Source organism: Harmonia axyridis, chromosome 1, assembly GCF_914767665.1.
Source record: "Harmonia axyridis chromosome 1, icHarAxyr1.1, whole genome shotgun sequence".
Classification (NCBI taxonomy): Eukaryota; Metazoa; Arthropoda; class Insecta; order Coleoptera; family Coccinellidae; genus Harmonia; species Harmonia axyridis.
Window position 1 is genome coordinate 45,110,064 of NC_059501.1, and position 16,642 is coordinate 45,126,705.

The window sequence follows — 16,642 nt, forward strand, 5'->3', positions numbered from 1 at the left end:
TTCATTCCAACACGGTCAAACACACTTTCCTCATTTTCGATATTTTGATTCAATTTCTAGATGCGAGAACGTAATGAGAAATATATAGAGTAGAGTAGTATAGAGAAATGAAAGATCTAGCCAGTAGTCATTTTTCGTTTACATAGGCTACATTTAGTGATCAATTTCAGGATGGAATTGAAGAATTTCATGCCGGCCGAAGAGATTTTTGTGATTTTTATATTTTCCGAATGAGCGGCCAAGAATGAATTTGAGTTCATATCATAGAGCAATGAGAAGGCTGTAAATAATAAATTTATAGAACACATTGGTTACCCATTCGTGCCTAGCTCCACGACCCGAATTGTATGATATCGTGCCGGCCGGATAGTTTTTCGGGATTTTCTTGATTTTCGAATAAGCGGCCAAAGATGAAATTTAATCCATGTTATGAAGGATTGAAAGAGCTGAAAATATTGAAATTTTCGTTTACATTGGGTACCTCTAAGGGCCCAGCTCCACGACCTGAATTGTATGATATCATTCCGGTCGTGGAGCGGTCCTTCGAAAAACATGAAAATCACGAAAAACTATCCGGCCGGCACGATATCATACTATTCAGATCGTGGAGCTGGGGCTTTAGAGGTACCCAATGTGAACGAAAAAAACCATATTTATGGCTTTTTCAATCCTTCATAACATGGACTAAATTTCATCTTTGGCTGCTCATTCGAAAAACATGAAAATCACGAGAAACTATCCTTCCGGCATGATATCATACAGTTCAGGTCGTGGAGCTGGGCCTTTAGGGTTAACCAATGTGAACAAAAATTTCAATATTTATGGCTTTTTCAATTATCCGTAAGATGGACTAAATATCATCTTTGGCCGCTCATTCGAAAAACGTGGAATTGGGCTCTAATGGGTAACCAATGTGTACTATAAACTTATTATTTATAGCCTTCTTATTACTCTATGATATGAACTCAAATTCATTCTTGGTCGCTCATTCGGAAAATATAAAAATCACGAAAATCTCTTCGGCCGGCATGAAATTCTTCAATTCCATCCTGAAATGGATCCCTAAATGTAACCTATGTAAACGAAAAATTACTACTCCCTAGATCTTTCATTTCTCTATAAGATGAACCTTATTTTATTACGTTCACGCATCTAAAAATTAAATCGAAAATGACGAAAGTGTGTTTGACCGTGGTGGAATGAATGGTTCCCGTGGATCTGGCCGGCCGGGAGCTAACCTTACCGGCGTTCAATAGGGGGCTCTCCCTAGAAATCACTATTTGGTATTCTGAATCTATTCAACCTATATAATTGCGAATTATATATTGTATTATTTTATAAATTATGAAAAATAACCTACTATTAACCAAATTTTTAGATTTCAAAAGGTGTCCTTCCTTGTATTCTAAATATATACACCCTATATAATTGTTGATCATATATTGTATTTCTTAATAAATTATGGAATAGAAGAATAATTTGTTGCTCAACTGAAAAAAATATTGATGAACCTTGGAAATGAGGGACTTCTTATAACCTGATTTCTCAAAGATATTACACCTAGATATGATATTACGATTGCTTGTGAGGCAACATAAGCCATGGGTTTTTGATATGTAGATCTATTCATTCTGCCTCTTTGCAGTTTATTATAGCTATACTGAATATTCCTAAAACAAAAATTTTACTGTAGGTCTTTTCATAGATCTTATCGAATAATTATGTGAATTCAATAATTATCAAAACTGAAAATAATAGGTTTGAAGTACACTGTTCAGCAATTGATAGGGATCACTTACTTGTTCTGAATTTCTTCTTCTTCTTCTTCCTCAGCCATTCTTCATCCACTCCTGGACGTAGGCCTCCTTCAAATGACTCCACTCCGATCTGTTCTGTGCCACCCGATGCCATCCATTCCCAGCTCGAGCCTTAATGTCGTCTAACCATCTCCGTTGCGGTCTTCCTACACTGCGTTTTGTCTGTCTTGGTCGCCAGTGTGTTAGCTTATTCGTCCACCTGTTAGGTTCTAAATTTATTTCTGAAATATTCGCTCCAAGATTATAAATTTAGTCAGATATCAGAGTATTTTCAGTTGATAATATGGTTCACTTGAGAAAAGAATGAAAAAATGGAAAGTTGGAGAGAAAAAAATACTTTATTAGGAAAACTCAAAATTCTGTGTTTGAATAACATGAAAACCTAACAGGTTCTAAATTTATTTCTGAAATATTCGCTCCAAGATTATAAATTAAGTCAGATATCAGAGTATTTTCAGTTGATAATATGGTTCACTTGAGAAAAGAATGAAAAATGGAAAGTTGGAGAGAAAAAAAATACTTTATTAGGAAAACTCAAAATTCTGTGTTTGAATAACATGAAAATTTTATGATGAAACCACAAGAAGGCTGAAGTTTCGGTTAAGCTAGTACCTAGTTGGTCCCCCACGAGCTCATCCCAAGCATTCTACTCTATGAGGCATACTTTCGATCAAACGATTCATAAAATTTTGGGGCAAATTCGTCCAAATATCCCGTGAAGCGTTAGAAAGGTCCTCCAGGTTATTGATCGGTTGTTCTAAGGTTGACAATTGTCTAGACATCTCAGACCAGACATGTTCGATGCAATTCATGTCTGGAGAGCGAGCTGGCCAGTCCATCCTATCAATAGCATGAGTTTCTAGCGCTTCATTAACCAGACGACTACGGTGTGGACGGCATTATCGTCAATTAAAATGAAATTCTCGCCCACGGCAGCCGCAAACGGAACAATTATGGGTTCAATAATCATATCGTGATATTTCTGGTTGGTCATGGTGGTGTTCTGCATACACATATAGAACCTCCGCCAAAAGCTGTTGTTCTATATGTGTATGGGGAGGCATTTGTTTGAACCAACGCACAGAGTTGGTTGTTCTGCAGAACACCACCATGACCAGCCAGAGATATCACGATATGATTATTGAATCCATATATGCATATATGCATGCATGCATATATGCATACCTTCGACCTCTTTCCATCCAAGCAAGAATACGTCCATCGGAGTTGACCAAACGAAATCCAGACTCATCCGTAAATGAACATCGGCTCCAATCTTCAAGTGTCCAATTGCGGTGCTCCTCAGCCCATTGCCGTCGATGAACCCGGTGTTCCCTATTCAAACGGGGATGTTGTACCCTCCTACGTGCTCTCAAACCACGAACATGTAGTCGTCGTCTTACAGTCTGGTTCGAAATTAGAACTCCTGTTGCAACTCTTAGTGATCTATTGAGCCGCGACGCCGGGTACGTGGGATTTCTCCTAGCATTGAGGATTAAAAGACGATCTTGGGCAGCTGTTGTACTGCGCTGCCGACCTCCCCCATGAACATAAGCTACTGAGTCGTTTTGGATGAACCTATTCCAAGCCCGACTTACGACACTTTGCGAAACATTCAACCGCCAGGACACTTCTCGCTGGGACAAACCTTCCTGTATCCACCGTATGATTTGGTCCAGTTGCACAGGAGCCTAACGTCTTCTCGGCATGACTGATAAGCGGATATTGTTCTCATTTCTTCAATTATTGTCACCTCATGTGTTTGAACGAGAGAAAAAAACAGATTTAATAACAAATACCACATTGCTTTTCACTCCACCTGTAACAGCCTACAGATAATAATCGATTTTGTGAACAAGAGCCGATGAAGTGAGGAAGACTTTGATATAATCAACTCAAAACATCTTACTTTTTCCTTAGAGAACATATAATGTACAGATATTCATGAGATAACTTGAAAAAAATACAAATGAAGAGAAGTTCATAAGGGATCCCTAGCAATTGTTGATCAGTTTATTTCTATCATTGATTCAATTGTAACTTCATTTCAGGGCAAACAAGTAATTATCCAATAAAATGATAGCTCTCAAAATATCTCTATTATTCATTTTGAATTGACTTCAATATTTTCATCGGCAAGACATAAAATGACAAATTTTCTTCCAAAGTTGAAATTCGGAGGATAATGTGCTAATAATTGTGTATTACAACTATTAAATAAACTTCCATTTTTATGGAGTATTTTATCCTCCTGAACATTCATAGGGACATTGATGTTGACGAGGACGCTGTGATTACAAAGTTTTCAAAGGGTTCAAAGTTTTAAAGACCAAATTAGATTTTGTGTTGTAGTTGCCAATTTTCTTTTTTCTTATATTAAACAATCGATTTACTATTTAATTATTTTTTTAATTTCTACCTGAATGGTTAAAACCCTGATAAGTAAATAATGATATTATAACACAACAAATACATAAGGGTACAACTTTTTTTGCGAAATTCGAGGCTTTATTGTAAAAAACTGGTTATACATTTATAATTCAAAGTATTCTCATCGCTGGTCACTACTTTCTCCCATCTTTCGGACAGAGTACGAATTGAAAAAACTGGTCATCTTTTGAAGCGATCCACGATTCGATCCAAGTTTTTACTTCTTCATAAGATCGGAAGTGTTGGTCAACCAGGCCGTGTGCTATTGATTGAAACAAGTGATAGTCCGTGGGAGCAACGTCTGGAGAATACGTCGGGTAGGGTTGTGGGGTAGGAATTTCCATTTTAACGTTTCCAAGTATATCTTGACTACTTTCGCAACATGGGGTCGAGCATTGTCATGCAGTAAAATCATTTCATCTTCTCTCTCGTTGTATTGCGGTCGTTTGTCTTTCAATGCTCGGTGCAAACGCATTAATTGCGTTCGATTACGATCGCCTGTGATTCTTTCAGTCATAATACACTACGCCGAGCTGGTCCCACCAAATACTGAGCATGACCTTAGAACCGTGAATATTCGGTTTGGCCGTCGATGTGGAAGCATGGTCGGGATATCCTCATGATTTTATGCGCTTGGGATTATCGTAATGAACCCATTTTTCGTCTCCAGTCCCAATCCGATGCAGGAACCCCTTCCGTCTTTGTCTTGCAAGCAGCTGTTCACAAGTAAATGAACGCCGTTCAAACACCTCGCGGCTTCAACTCGTACCGCACCCAATTTTCTTGTTTCTGAGTCATTCCTATGACTTTCAGGCGTTTTTAAATGGCTTTCAGTGTCACCCCTATTGATCCTACAATTATTGATGTGTTTGACATGAGTCTTGATCAATTATTGCCTCCAATTCTGCATCTTCAAAAAACTTCTCTCTTCCACCACGATGCTGGTCTTCGACATCTATCACCATTCTTGAAGCGTTGAAACCACTCTCCTATTAATTTATTCATTTAATCAAACGGAACAAGCCATTTTACAGATGTACCAGAAAATAACCAAACCTAGACATAAACAATATCGTTGGTACGTTCTTCCACCAATATCGTTCTAACTATAAGTATTTGAAAGCATTTGATGAACCTCAGCCGCGGATTTCTTCATATTTTAGTAGAAAATTGAAACCTCCCGCAAATGACGAGAATTGGGCTTGTAAGCTAACATGGTCAATCGTGAATAACTTTATGCTGCAGACACAAATCGACTAACATGTCAATGGCGTTATGTTCACAAATACCTAAACTTATTGTATCACATCTACGATATATTGATTTCTAATACCACTTACCGTTACAGCCATCTATTGCAAAACGGCGGACGCAAAGTTGTACGCCTTATATAAATATTCATATGAATATCTAAATATAAATATCTTTGAGAGGTAAGGCTTGATATCGGTATAATCTGGGATTTGGTCCCATAGAAATACTCAAAGCCCATAACGGCAAACCTCCTCAAAATTTAAGGCTAGGACCGCCCTTTATTTGTCGTCATGGAAAGTTATTTTCATCAATTATTTTCATGTGAGCAAGGACGAAACGGTATGTTCTAGGAAAAATCAGCTAACGATACAAGGTTTCCGAAAAAAATCTTTTATTTTCTAGACGGGTACCCAGTGAAGGATCTACCGGCATAGTGACAGGGTCCAAGGGGCGGAGCCCCTTCGGCGAGCAGAGCGAGTCCTACACTCTATGGGTACGGCCATGGTGAGCCGCTTCTCGCGTCTCGCTTTATCGCGGCTGATTAGACTAGCGCTCGGCGACTGGTGAACCTGCTAGATTGTAGCAGGTGGTGGTCATAGTGCACCGCTCGTCAAAACGTCTCGTTGTGTTTGCCGCTGCAGCATAATTCATTTTTCATCATGAATTTATGCCGTGAGGATCTTTTGGCTATCTTAATAGCTAGTGATAATGTTTCTTTGAAACTAAAACATGGAAGGTCTACTGACGTTCATGAAATAAATAGATATCGCCAAAAAGTTGGTGAATATCATACCTTGTTTTCACAGCTGACGGCCCATCCAGAAAAATTTTTCGGATATTTCCGCATGCAAGAATTGACATTTAAGTATATTTTGAATCTAATAGAAAATCGTTTAAAAAAACAGTGGTGCAACTTTCATCAACAAAGAATTCCGCCGGAAGAACGTCTTATGGTAACTCTGAGGTATGGTAATTCTCTTCATATTTTTGTTCATTGGTTCAGTACCCTGAGTATATTTGTTTATTTCATTTGCCATATATCGACTCATATAATTTCCACCGACTGAAAGATGTAGATGAATTTCTTGTGATTGAAACATCAAATTTTCTCTTAAAAAAATTATATTGAATAAGTAAAAAAAATTTTATAAAATAACAATACAGAAAAATAAAAGGATCATAAAAAAATCATTGGCAAATAAAAATATAAAATAAAAATATACAAAAATATAAGTAACAGAAAAAAATCTAGGGCAAATAATAATATAAAATATAAATATAGAAAAATATAACACTTTAGAAATCAAATTTTCTTTATTAATGTCCATTCTATCGATATTCATTCACTACTACGTCCAAATTCCTTTATGAAATCAATCGAGCGGGCTTACCGGCAAGCGAGAAAAGAATTAGTAATTCATTCCGGTAAAAGCGAGAAGAAGCTGGCTGAGCACTCGGAAGCGGGCGAGCAGGTGCACTATGTCCATACCAGATCATTTCTTCGTATGTTTATTACCCGCTAGCAAGACGCGATAAAGCGAGACGCGAGAAGCGGCTCACCATGGCCGTACCCTAAGATCGGTTTCCACAAAGATCTCTCAATATCCAATAACCTTGGTCTTGTCAATAATTTTTAATTACATTCGTAGCTTCCGTCGTAATCCTGTAAAATAATAATAACAATAGTTTGACAAAGCTCGACGAGGGCTTGACGGATCAAAATGAACGGACATTACCGAGCTCCATCAGTCTGATATTATAGCCAGTATTCAGTGAATGTTCCCCTGAGCTGGGAGTGAGAAAACCGACTGCTAGGGTAGTTTTCTCTCCTACACGGTTAGGATAAAGTCGACGATAATAACAATGAATCATTTGTTATCAATCTCATTTTTTTCGACCGACCAAGTTGAAAAATTTAAATGATTGAAATCATCGGTTTGAGGTGTTAAAGCAATCTTTTTGCCACAATCAATCTACCGATGCAGAAACTTTTCGATGAACTATTGACGAATTGGCTGGCCAATTGGCTTCATTACATTACTTGTTTAAATCGGCATTTTTCAAATGAAAACTGTGAAAAAAAATATTATTTGGAAAATCAAAAGCTATACACAGAATTTAATCAACCGATATATCGAAAACAAGCAATATATATATGAAGCATGTTGGGCGGAAACATCATATTGTGAGGTCTAGAATCTACAATCTAATCTACAATTCAGAGATTGGACATTCTCAATGTTTTTATTGAAATTATTGAATAGTGTATTATTAATTTCGAACTTTAAAAGAAAAAAGCAAAATGATTTTCTGGTTTTGCTTTTAAGAGCGTCACTCCATTCGGCTTGTCCTGAAAACTCGCACATTAGTAACCTATTCGCTAGAGTAATATTTGGAAATAAATCGTGATGTGAAAAAATTATCCATAGTGCAAAATTTGCATTGTTTTTCTTGTAGAATGATGTGCAAAACTCTTTTGAAAGTATTTAAACTACACCTAGGAAGTCTTATTATTTACTTATTATTCAATGAGTATATGGAATCTTTTTAAACAATTTATTAATATTTCAGGTTGGACTTCATACATTTTGTGTTGAACCCACCTACTTGGAATTCGAAATCCGTCTACAAATGCACCATTGATTCATTGACCGTTTCACCAAATTATTACAATATACCAATACTTTGTGGTAATAATAACAAGCAACATGGTAAGTTTGATTCATTTCATTCAAAATTCAAAGCAGAAAACTTATCCAATCTGTCAAATTATAAATTTGGTCAAATTGTATAAGTATTGATATCTGTTTTCAGTCGAGAAATTTAATTATTTTTGCTAATATAAGGACATGAAACACAATACAACTAGTTAAGTTCTGAATCAACTGATCAAATTCGTAGATTGATTTACGAATCAGTTTGTAAAAAACAACTGACGTCTTCTTGATATTGTGAGATGGGTGATGACGAATCCGTGATCAAATTTAATTTGGTCCGTCCGGTCCGAAAATAGTAAAACTTACGAAGGCAAAACCAGTATCAAAGCGTGGGTATAGACAAGGTGGACATTATCGACCCAAAAATTGGTTAAAAAAATGCCATAATGAAGAGCTATTCATTATAATTAATTCAATCATTACTTCAAGTTCATTACCATACAATAAATACTTTCAGTAACATAATATTTCAGCAACATTTTTCTAACTACGCGCATATAGTATATCCAAAGTCACTTGTAGGAAGCCAGAATATTTCAATTATACAAGGGTTGTCCAAGTTTTCAGAAATTCCTTTGGAATTTATGAAAATATTGCTAACAATACTCTCAAATAAACCCCGGTATATAGCAAATCGTCTTGGAAACAAGAATGTGCCGATTTGATTCTTCTCATTGGCTCAGTATTCCCCGTTCCACTTGGGGGATGTTTTTTTTTTTTTTTTGGTTACACTCATTGGCTGCATCTATCACCTCTCAATTACTTTCTAATGATTCGCATAGACCAGTGTGGTCCATAGGGGTATTGAAATGCATTTTTACGTACTTTTAGTTAGTTATGTGACTGATGTTTTTAATGATTTTGACTATGATGTTTAGCAAAATTCTATGAATTATATAGCAAAAAAATTAATATTTCGCATTCAAATCTATTCCTCTATTTACTTTCAAAGTCAGAATTTTTATGACGAGTTCTGAAGAAAATGATTTCGCATCCTAAAGATCTTTATACCACTGAGGAAAAAATTTTGGTGAAATACGAAAAGGACTAAGTGAGACTAACCAACAAATTTTTCATTTGATTTTCTGATTTTATCAATGTTATTACTAGTTTGAGTAATCATGTAAGGTACATGTACCAAATAAGGCCACCTTAAGGGTTCAATAATTTTTTTAACAGTCAATTTTCAAAATAGAGAATCGATCCTTGGTTTACCGTACAGCTATATCATTCAGTAAAAGTGTTATTTTTTATCTTAGCCCTACCCTTATATAAAACAATTCTAGGAAAGAAAAACTAGTATGGTGTTCAGTGGTCTTAATAGGCACAGGGTGTTCATAATAAAGCCACAGCTGTTAAAGTTTAAAATTTTTGTATGAATAGAAGGGAACAAATATTTATTCTTCAAAATAAGTTAACATAAAATGCATTCTTGTAAATACATGAATACTTTCAAAAATAACTCTTTTAAAAAAAGTCGCAAAAATTATGGCAAGCAGTTAGGACACAGAAATAGCTGTTTATCGGCCTTTGTAAGGCCCACACATTCTTCGTGGACATAAACTGCACATTCCACACATCTCCGCATATCTAAAATTTTATCTGCGTTGCAGATAAAACAGTACTAAGATTCTGTCTCAGTCTTAGCTTTTCCTTTTGCGCATGCTTTAGGTTTTCTTGGTATTGTTCTAATTTCCATCGGCATCTGCACTGCCGATTTCTTACACTCCTTCTTTCGTTCAAACAGGTCTTTAGTTACAATTAGTACAGATAAATTCATTGCCTTCTGTCTTGGCTTCGATGACGTCTTCATTTCTGGTGTAGGGAGTATTTCAGTGAAGGTAGTGTCCATCATGTCATGTTTCTCTGGTGAAGAATTTTGCGCATGCTCAGGTATAATCTGTTTCTTGTATGAATATGATGGTTCAGGTGAGGTTTGCTGACATCTTGGCTGAGATGGCAATGCTGGTGGAATTGATGCTAGGTTTTCCCGCAAGGCTGAGAGCAGCACATTGTCAGAATCTGACCAATCGGACTCAGAATCACTTCCAGATTCAAAGTGTTGTTCGCTAACAACATTACTTGTTATTTCGACCAAGGGTCTTTCTGTAAGGCTGCTGGGTGCATAAGGAATATCGGGGATAGCATCTTGATTATAGGGGTATATCCCCGTGGCTCGAAATCCAGCCATTAAATTAGTCTGTGACATGGCCCTGGGCCATACAATGCTCAGAATGTGGCCAAATCGGGCTCTAGTTATTCTCCTTTCGGGTTTCCGTGTCCAGTAGTTTAGAACTTCCTCGTCCCAATAATGCTCAAAAGCTCGAAAAACGCTCTTATCAAGTGGCTGAAGCTCATGGGTAGTGTTTGATGGAAGGCAGAGAAGCGTTATGCCATGAGCTTCAGCCACATCCACGATGTTAGCGTCCAGATGTGAACGCGCACCGTCGAATATCAGTAAGCATCTTCCAGGGGATCTGAATTTCGCAAAGTGATCCAACCAACTGGTCAAGGTCACAGCAGTCATACTGCCCTTCGCAGTCATTTTTATTGATGGCCAGGTGGCATCGAATCAATCCATTCTGGCTTTTGCCGTTTGCCTTTGAACAATATCATAGGCGGAATGCACTGACCCAAAGCATTTCCACAAGCTACTACTTTGGCACTTTCAGCGTGCTCTGGTGCTATCAGATGTACTCTTTTTGCTCCTTTTCTACTCAGAACGTGCTGCTGGTGGTGAAGAGTCAGGCGACAACATTTTTCGTCCATGTTGTAGATAAGCTGTGGCTGGTTGAATAGATTCAAATCTGTCAAAACTTCTTCGAGTTTCTTGAAGTATTCCTGTACGATGTGCCTATTTAATTTTCGTGCCCTTGCAGGGTTTAGCATCTGTGACTTCCTCCGTGCAACTTCAGGATGTCGCTTATAGAACAGTGCCATCCATTTCCTTCCTGCCAGCCTTATCTGTGGAGAAAAAGGATGCTTCAAACCATTTTCCTCGATGAACGTGAAGACACTTCTTCTTAAAACTTTAGGAGTTAGAGGCATTCCAACCTTTGCCAATCGGAATATCCTTCTGCACAAATCTTTTTCCTGGTCAACATTTAAAAGAGGTCGAGTCCCTAATTTTCTGCTTGGGTTGCCCGTGGCAATATGGTTCCTTGGGTACGCCTAGGAATGCCATACTTTTTCGACACTGTAAGCACCGGGTTTCCGTTTTGGACTTCTTCTGAAGCCCTTCGCATTTTATCCTCAGTCCACTGAGCTCGTTTTGTCATAATTGGCTCAGAATTTTTCTGTAAGAAATGCGGAGCCTATAACAAAAAATGTAAGGGCTCCAAATAAGGCCACTGATCCTAATAAGGCCACCCACAAAATTACCACGTGGCCTTATTGAGAACCAAGCACCCTCGCACATAAATGACTTCAACATCAAAAAGAAGCAAAATGGAACCAAATTCTCATACCTGGTTAATTCTATACTTGTTAGAGAAGCAATAATAACAGGGTGCACCGGCTGCCGAAATGAAAACGTGGTTTCACTACACAATCGTTTTTGTTAGGTTAATTTTATAGCGTTCATCGAACAAAACATGAACAAGGGGGTACAGCATCTAGCGGTTGAGCGTGTAAGCTTAAATTATTCTTCGAATTATTGTTGCAGATTCCTTTACGACTGAGTTAATAAAATTATAATTAGTGTGTGTACTTTTACCAAAAAACAACATTGGCCTTATTAGGAACGTGGCCTTATTTGGTATAAGTACTTTGGAATAGGAATATGACCTTTGAGCCTCTCTAATTTGCAACGTCAAATAGCAGCTACGTAGCCAGATCGAAAATCAATCAAGTATTCCATAGAAAATAGAGATATTTCACCATTGTGGACAACAAGGGTTGTCAGGATGGTTTTGACAACAACCTAGGAGAGCCTTGGTCGGGAGTCGACCCGGCTCTTTTCTACGGAGCTAACCCATTATGGTGATTAGAAAAAAAAAAAAATATATATATATATATATATATATATATATATATATATATATATATATATATATATATATATATATATATATATATATATTTTTGAAAAAGAACAATACAAATTATTAATTTCAAAATCAAGCATATGTGTCGATGAATCTCAGTATAAGCAGAGGAAATGTAACGGGGCATCATACATTTCGACGTATGATACAAGAGAACAGATAAAAACCTCAGCAGAAACTCGGTCTCCCCGTATCGGTGTAGTGATTGGTTTGTGTAAACGTTTACAGAATAAGCTGACATAATTTATATTGAAGGACTTCCTCTTCAACCAGAACAAAATTTTTCTTCATCGGTTGACGACTCTATAATTTCCAATTGGATCCTAAAACAAAAAAAAAGAAGCAGAAAGGAGTGCTAAATATTAGTTTTCATTATATTGATTCGAAGTTAACTACCCATTCTAAAAAAGAATCTGAAACTGAATGGACAGCTTGGAAACCACCATGAAATTTATAAATCGGACAATTATTCACCAAGTGGTCAATAGTTTCTTCTACACCACACTCACATAGTGGGTTATCAATAGAATGCCATTTGAAGAGGGTACTATTACAACGACTATGACCAGTTCTAAGTCGATTTAAAATAAACCAAATTTTCCTAGGAAGATTGAAACTCGAAAACAAAAGGAGGTGGCCAAAATGAATACTACCCTTGTTAGTTTCTCAGAAAAAGAGACAGAGAAGGGGCTATCTGATTTTGTTCATCTCCTCTGGTTTAAAAGTTGTAATCGAAATTTACCCACCCTGTACAGTGAAGTCCGATCTTGTTGTTTCAGTAAGATCTTGAGTTTTTCAATATTTTCTTTTTTGTACAAACGTTTCCAAGTATACGAAGGTTTAGATTTCATTTCTGTGTAAGTAAGGTATTGGGCTAAGTGATCAGATATATGTGTTTCCCAAATTCCAGTACTATATGGTATATCCAAGTTTGTGAAAATTACATGTTAAGCTAGAGACTCTTATGCGTGTGGGTCTGAAAGTAGTTTGCTTGATGTTGTAGCAACTAAAAATATGTAAAAGCTCAGACTTTTCTGCAGAATTTTCCATCATATTAATATTAAAGTCACCTAGAACGGTTATGTAACAGTTACTGAGTTAAGACATTAGTTCATCTAGTATATTTATCATTGTCTCATATGTTTCATTATTGTAAAGAGCAATACAGATATGTTTTTTCCCTTGGATTCTATATTCAATTCCCGCAATTTCACAAATTCCTTTCACAGACATGTCAGAAATGTCTGTTTTCTCCTTAGCTATTGAATCATTTCGTACGTAAATAACTACTCCTCCATGCTCCCCCTCATCTCTGCAGAATTTCGCCTTTATATTGAAATTTTTGAGTCTAAAAGTACTTAGTTGAATCTGAGATTTCCAATGCTCACTGGTGCATACAATTTTCAAATATTTATTATCTGTAATTATGCTTTCTAAAATACATTCAGGGCAGTGCCCCCGTTCAACAAATCAGCAAAATTACTTGTTTGTCATCATTGAAAACCATCAAGAATTATTGTAAAATGCTCATTTTCAATGAAAAATAATAAAAAAGTGAAAAATACGAGGGGGCGTTTTTGTAAAGAATTACCGGCTTTATCGAATGGAATGTTGAATTCTCACTGAAAAAAGTACCAGTTTCAACATTGGCCTTTTTAAGTTTTGACTGCCGTTTATATCTGACTTTTTGAAATTCTTCATTATTCATATTATCACCCTCATTTACATTGGTTTCAAAGAATTTATTATTATGATGTTCTGAATTATCATTTTTTGACATGGATGTGATTGACTCTTGTTTATTCTGCTTTATGAATTTACTAAAAGTTGGGTTAGGGTTATGACGTTGACGTACCTTGTTTTATGTCACTTGTAGTTCACCTGTATGTGGTTCAGTAGTTCTGATTTTATCATTGTATCTACATCTTCCCTTGTTTGTTGTTTGTTTTTTTCATTATCTTTTAAATTTTTTTGGGGAACTTTTACCATACCTGAATATGATATTTTATTTACATACATTTTTTCATCCATGAATTTGACCTTTTCCATCAATAAATCATTGATAGATAGATAGACTGTTTACTATTGAGATTTGATTTTTCTCCTCTGATGCTTTGAGAAGTTCTCTTAAATAAGTATTCTCGATATTCAAAATTTTTATTTGGAGTCTTATATTTTCCTCTGATTCCGGTTCTCCAGTTTGTATTTCGCGTTTACAAACTGATTCTTTTCGGTTTGCTGACAGTGAAAAGCACCTTAAATGGAAGGATTCTTCACACTTCGAACACTTCACTACATTAACCACCTTCCTTTTGCACTGTGAACATTTTATGTCCTTATTTTTGTCACTTTTGTTGGAGCGAGTTTCATCATCCTCCTCATTCGCCGCCATATTTCTAGCGTCTTATCTGTTCGAATTGCTTTTCTACCACAGACAGCAAGGTGATGGGGCGGTAGTTTTTAACATTTTGTTTATTGGTTTTTGGACTCTGGTATTGTGATAACTATCCCGCGCTTCCATTCGGGTGGGAAATAGTGTCGGTTTAAGCAGAATTCATATACTTGAATCAAGTATTTATGGCATCTTTCATTTGAATTGGGTAGAATGTCTTTAGGAACATTGTCGGGTCCAGGTGTTGCGCTCTTGCCTTTATTTAGAAAATATTCATCATACCAATTACAAACGTGGTCGTATTTTTCTTGATTGAATTGTGAGTTCTGGTCTTCACTAAATGTTTTATGATAGTATGACGCAAATAGTTCTGCTTTTTCTTCATCTGTTGAGTATATGATGTAGTTCTCTTCAATTGATTCAGGGATAAGTTTTTCTTTAAAACCTGATAATTTTCTAACTTGCTGCCAATAGTTTTTGCCCTTACTTCCATTCATGTTATTGCAAACCTGAATCCACTTGTGTTCTTTGTATTGCCGTATTAATCCTCCGTCGGGCGCGCCTCGAATTCTACCTACTTCGGGCGCGGTGTATCTGAGAGGCACGTTTCCGAAAACTGTTCATGAATTCCTTTAATTGCTTTAATTTAATTGCTTTAATTAATTAATTTCCTGTAATTTACCTTTCTTATGATATCTCCATAACCGGCCCTGATAATCGCGATTTGTTTGAAATGCTTGATAATGCTTCTATGCATGCAACTTTTTCTTCATTTGACCGACTTTCTAACTCTTATGGTTTTAAAGTTACCAATACAATCCCATTAAAAAATTGGCACTCTGTATATGTATCTATAATCATGTCGAGGATTGTTATTGGAGAATGTAATTTTGTGTTTTTGATTATGTTTGGGTCGAAATCCCTAGATTGAGGGGCTTAATCTGAATATTTGGTATTCCTCCAATAGGTTTAATAGGTCTCCGGGGGCATTTGAGAGACCATGCTGCGTGATCTTCACATCCACAAGTTGCACATTTTGATAAAAGCTGACTGTTACACTTACTGTAATGGTGAGAATCGCCACATTTGGTGCATTTTATGGAGTTGTTGCAATGTTCATGAGTGTGAGTATATGAGTGAGAGCGGGCACACGGTTGGGGTATTGGTGCAGGCGGATTGTTTGGATAAACTGGGTATAGCCTATGCTTATAAAAGAGTCCTTCTTTTAGTAATTTCTCAGAGGAATTCATGCATAATGTTATTATTCGGATCATAAGAGTTGGTTGGTTCGTTGCTCTGGATATTATGCGTTTGCAATAGCGTTGGTCCACTTGTATGTCTTTTAGGTATCGACTGATGTCCTCTTCGGGAATTTCGTGTTCCACTGATCCAATTACCACACTATATGAGGGTCTATAGTCTCTTGGGCCTGGTGGTGGAGGAGAATGTGAAGGTTGAGTTTCTTTGGAGCTATTGATTTTCTTTTCTTCGACAGTTTGTTGAGTGTTCTTTTTTTGATTGCTTTACTCGTATTCGTTTTTAATAGAAAACCCTGCTTCGTTGATAAAATTATATCATCGCTGTCTGGATGCTCTTGATTCCATATGTCAGAAAGATCTTTACGTAATAAGTTCTCAGTTATTTGGATGTAGTATAGTAATATGTACTGTTTGTTTGTAATTTCTCTCATTTTTGTAGAATAGTTTTTTTTGGTTGCAGTGTTTGTGGATTTGTCTCTATCAGTAGAAACATTTGTGTTTGGAAGTGTATGTATATGTGTAAGATATTCTTCGATTACTTGTGTGGGAATTTCTATCAGATGTTTAATCATTTCTTGTTGAATTCATATGTGTACAATAATCGCATCGTACTATAGTTTGTTGATTTTCTTTTTTGGATAGCGATATTTTTTTTATTGGGGCCTAGTTATATGGGAGAGATCAATGTTTCTCTTCCGTTTGCGACGAACTTTTTTTATGATAAATT

The 16,642-nt window shown here is 36.5% G+C and overlaps 2 protein-coding genes across 2 annotated transcripts in view; one reads left to right on the forward strand and one right to left on the reverse strand.

Annotated features, from left to right (window-relative positions):
* Positions 1-16,642, forward strand: part of LOC123677006 — a 135,007-nt gene that overhangs the window by 61,570 nt on the left and 56,795 nt on the right. The window contains exon 4 of the mRNA XM_045613394.1: positions 8,073-8,212. Coding sequence (XP_045469350.1) covers positions 8,073-8,212 — 140 coding nt within the window. The remainder of the gene's footprint in view (positions 1-8,072; positions 8,213-16,642) is intronic.
* Positions 10,427-12,138, reverse strand: LOC123677011. Its single transcript, XM_045613407.1, has 2 exons — positions 11,686-12,138; positions 10,427-11,514 (listed from the first exon to the last, which is right to left on the reverse strand). The coding sequence occupies exon 2, from the start codon at positions 11,264-11,266 to the stop codon at positions 10,766-10,768; it is 501 nt and encodes a 166-aa protein (XP_045469363.1). The 5' UTR covers positions 11,267-11,514; positions 11,686-12,138; the 3' UTR covers positions 10,427-10,765.

Coding starts and splice junctions, on each gene's coding strand:
- LOC123677011 (XM_045613407.1), bottom strand. CDS start 11,266: ATGCCTCTAACTCCTAAAGTTTTAAGAAGAAGTGTCTTCACGTTCATC.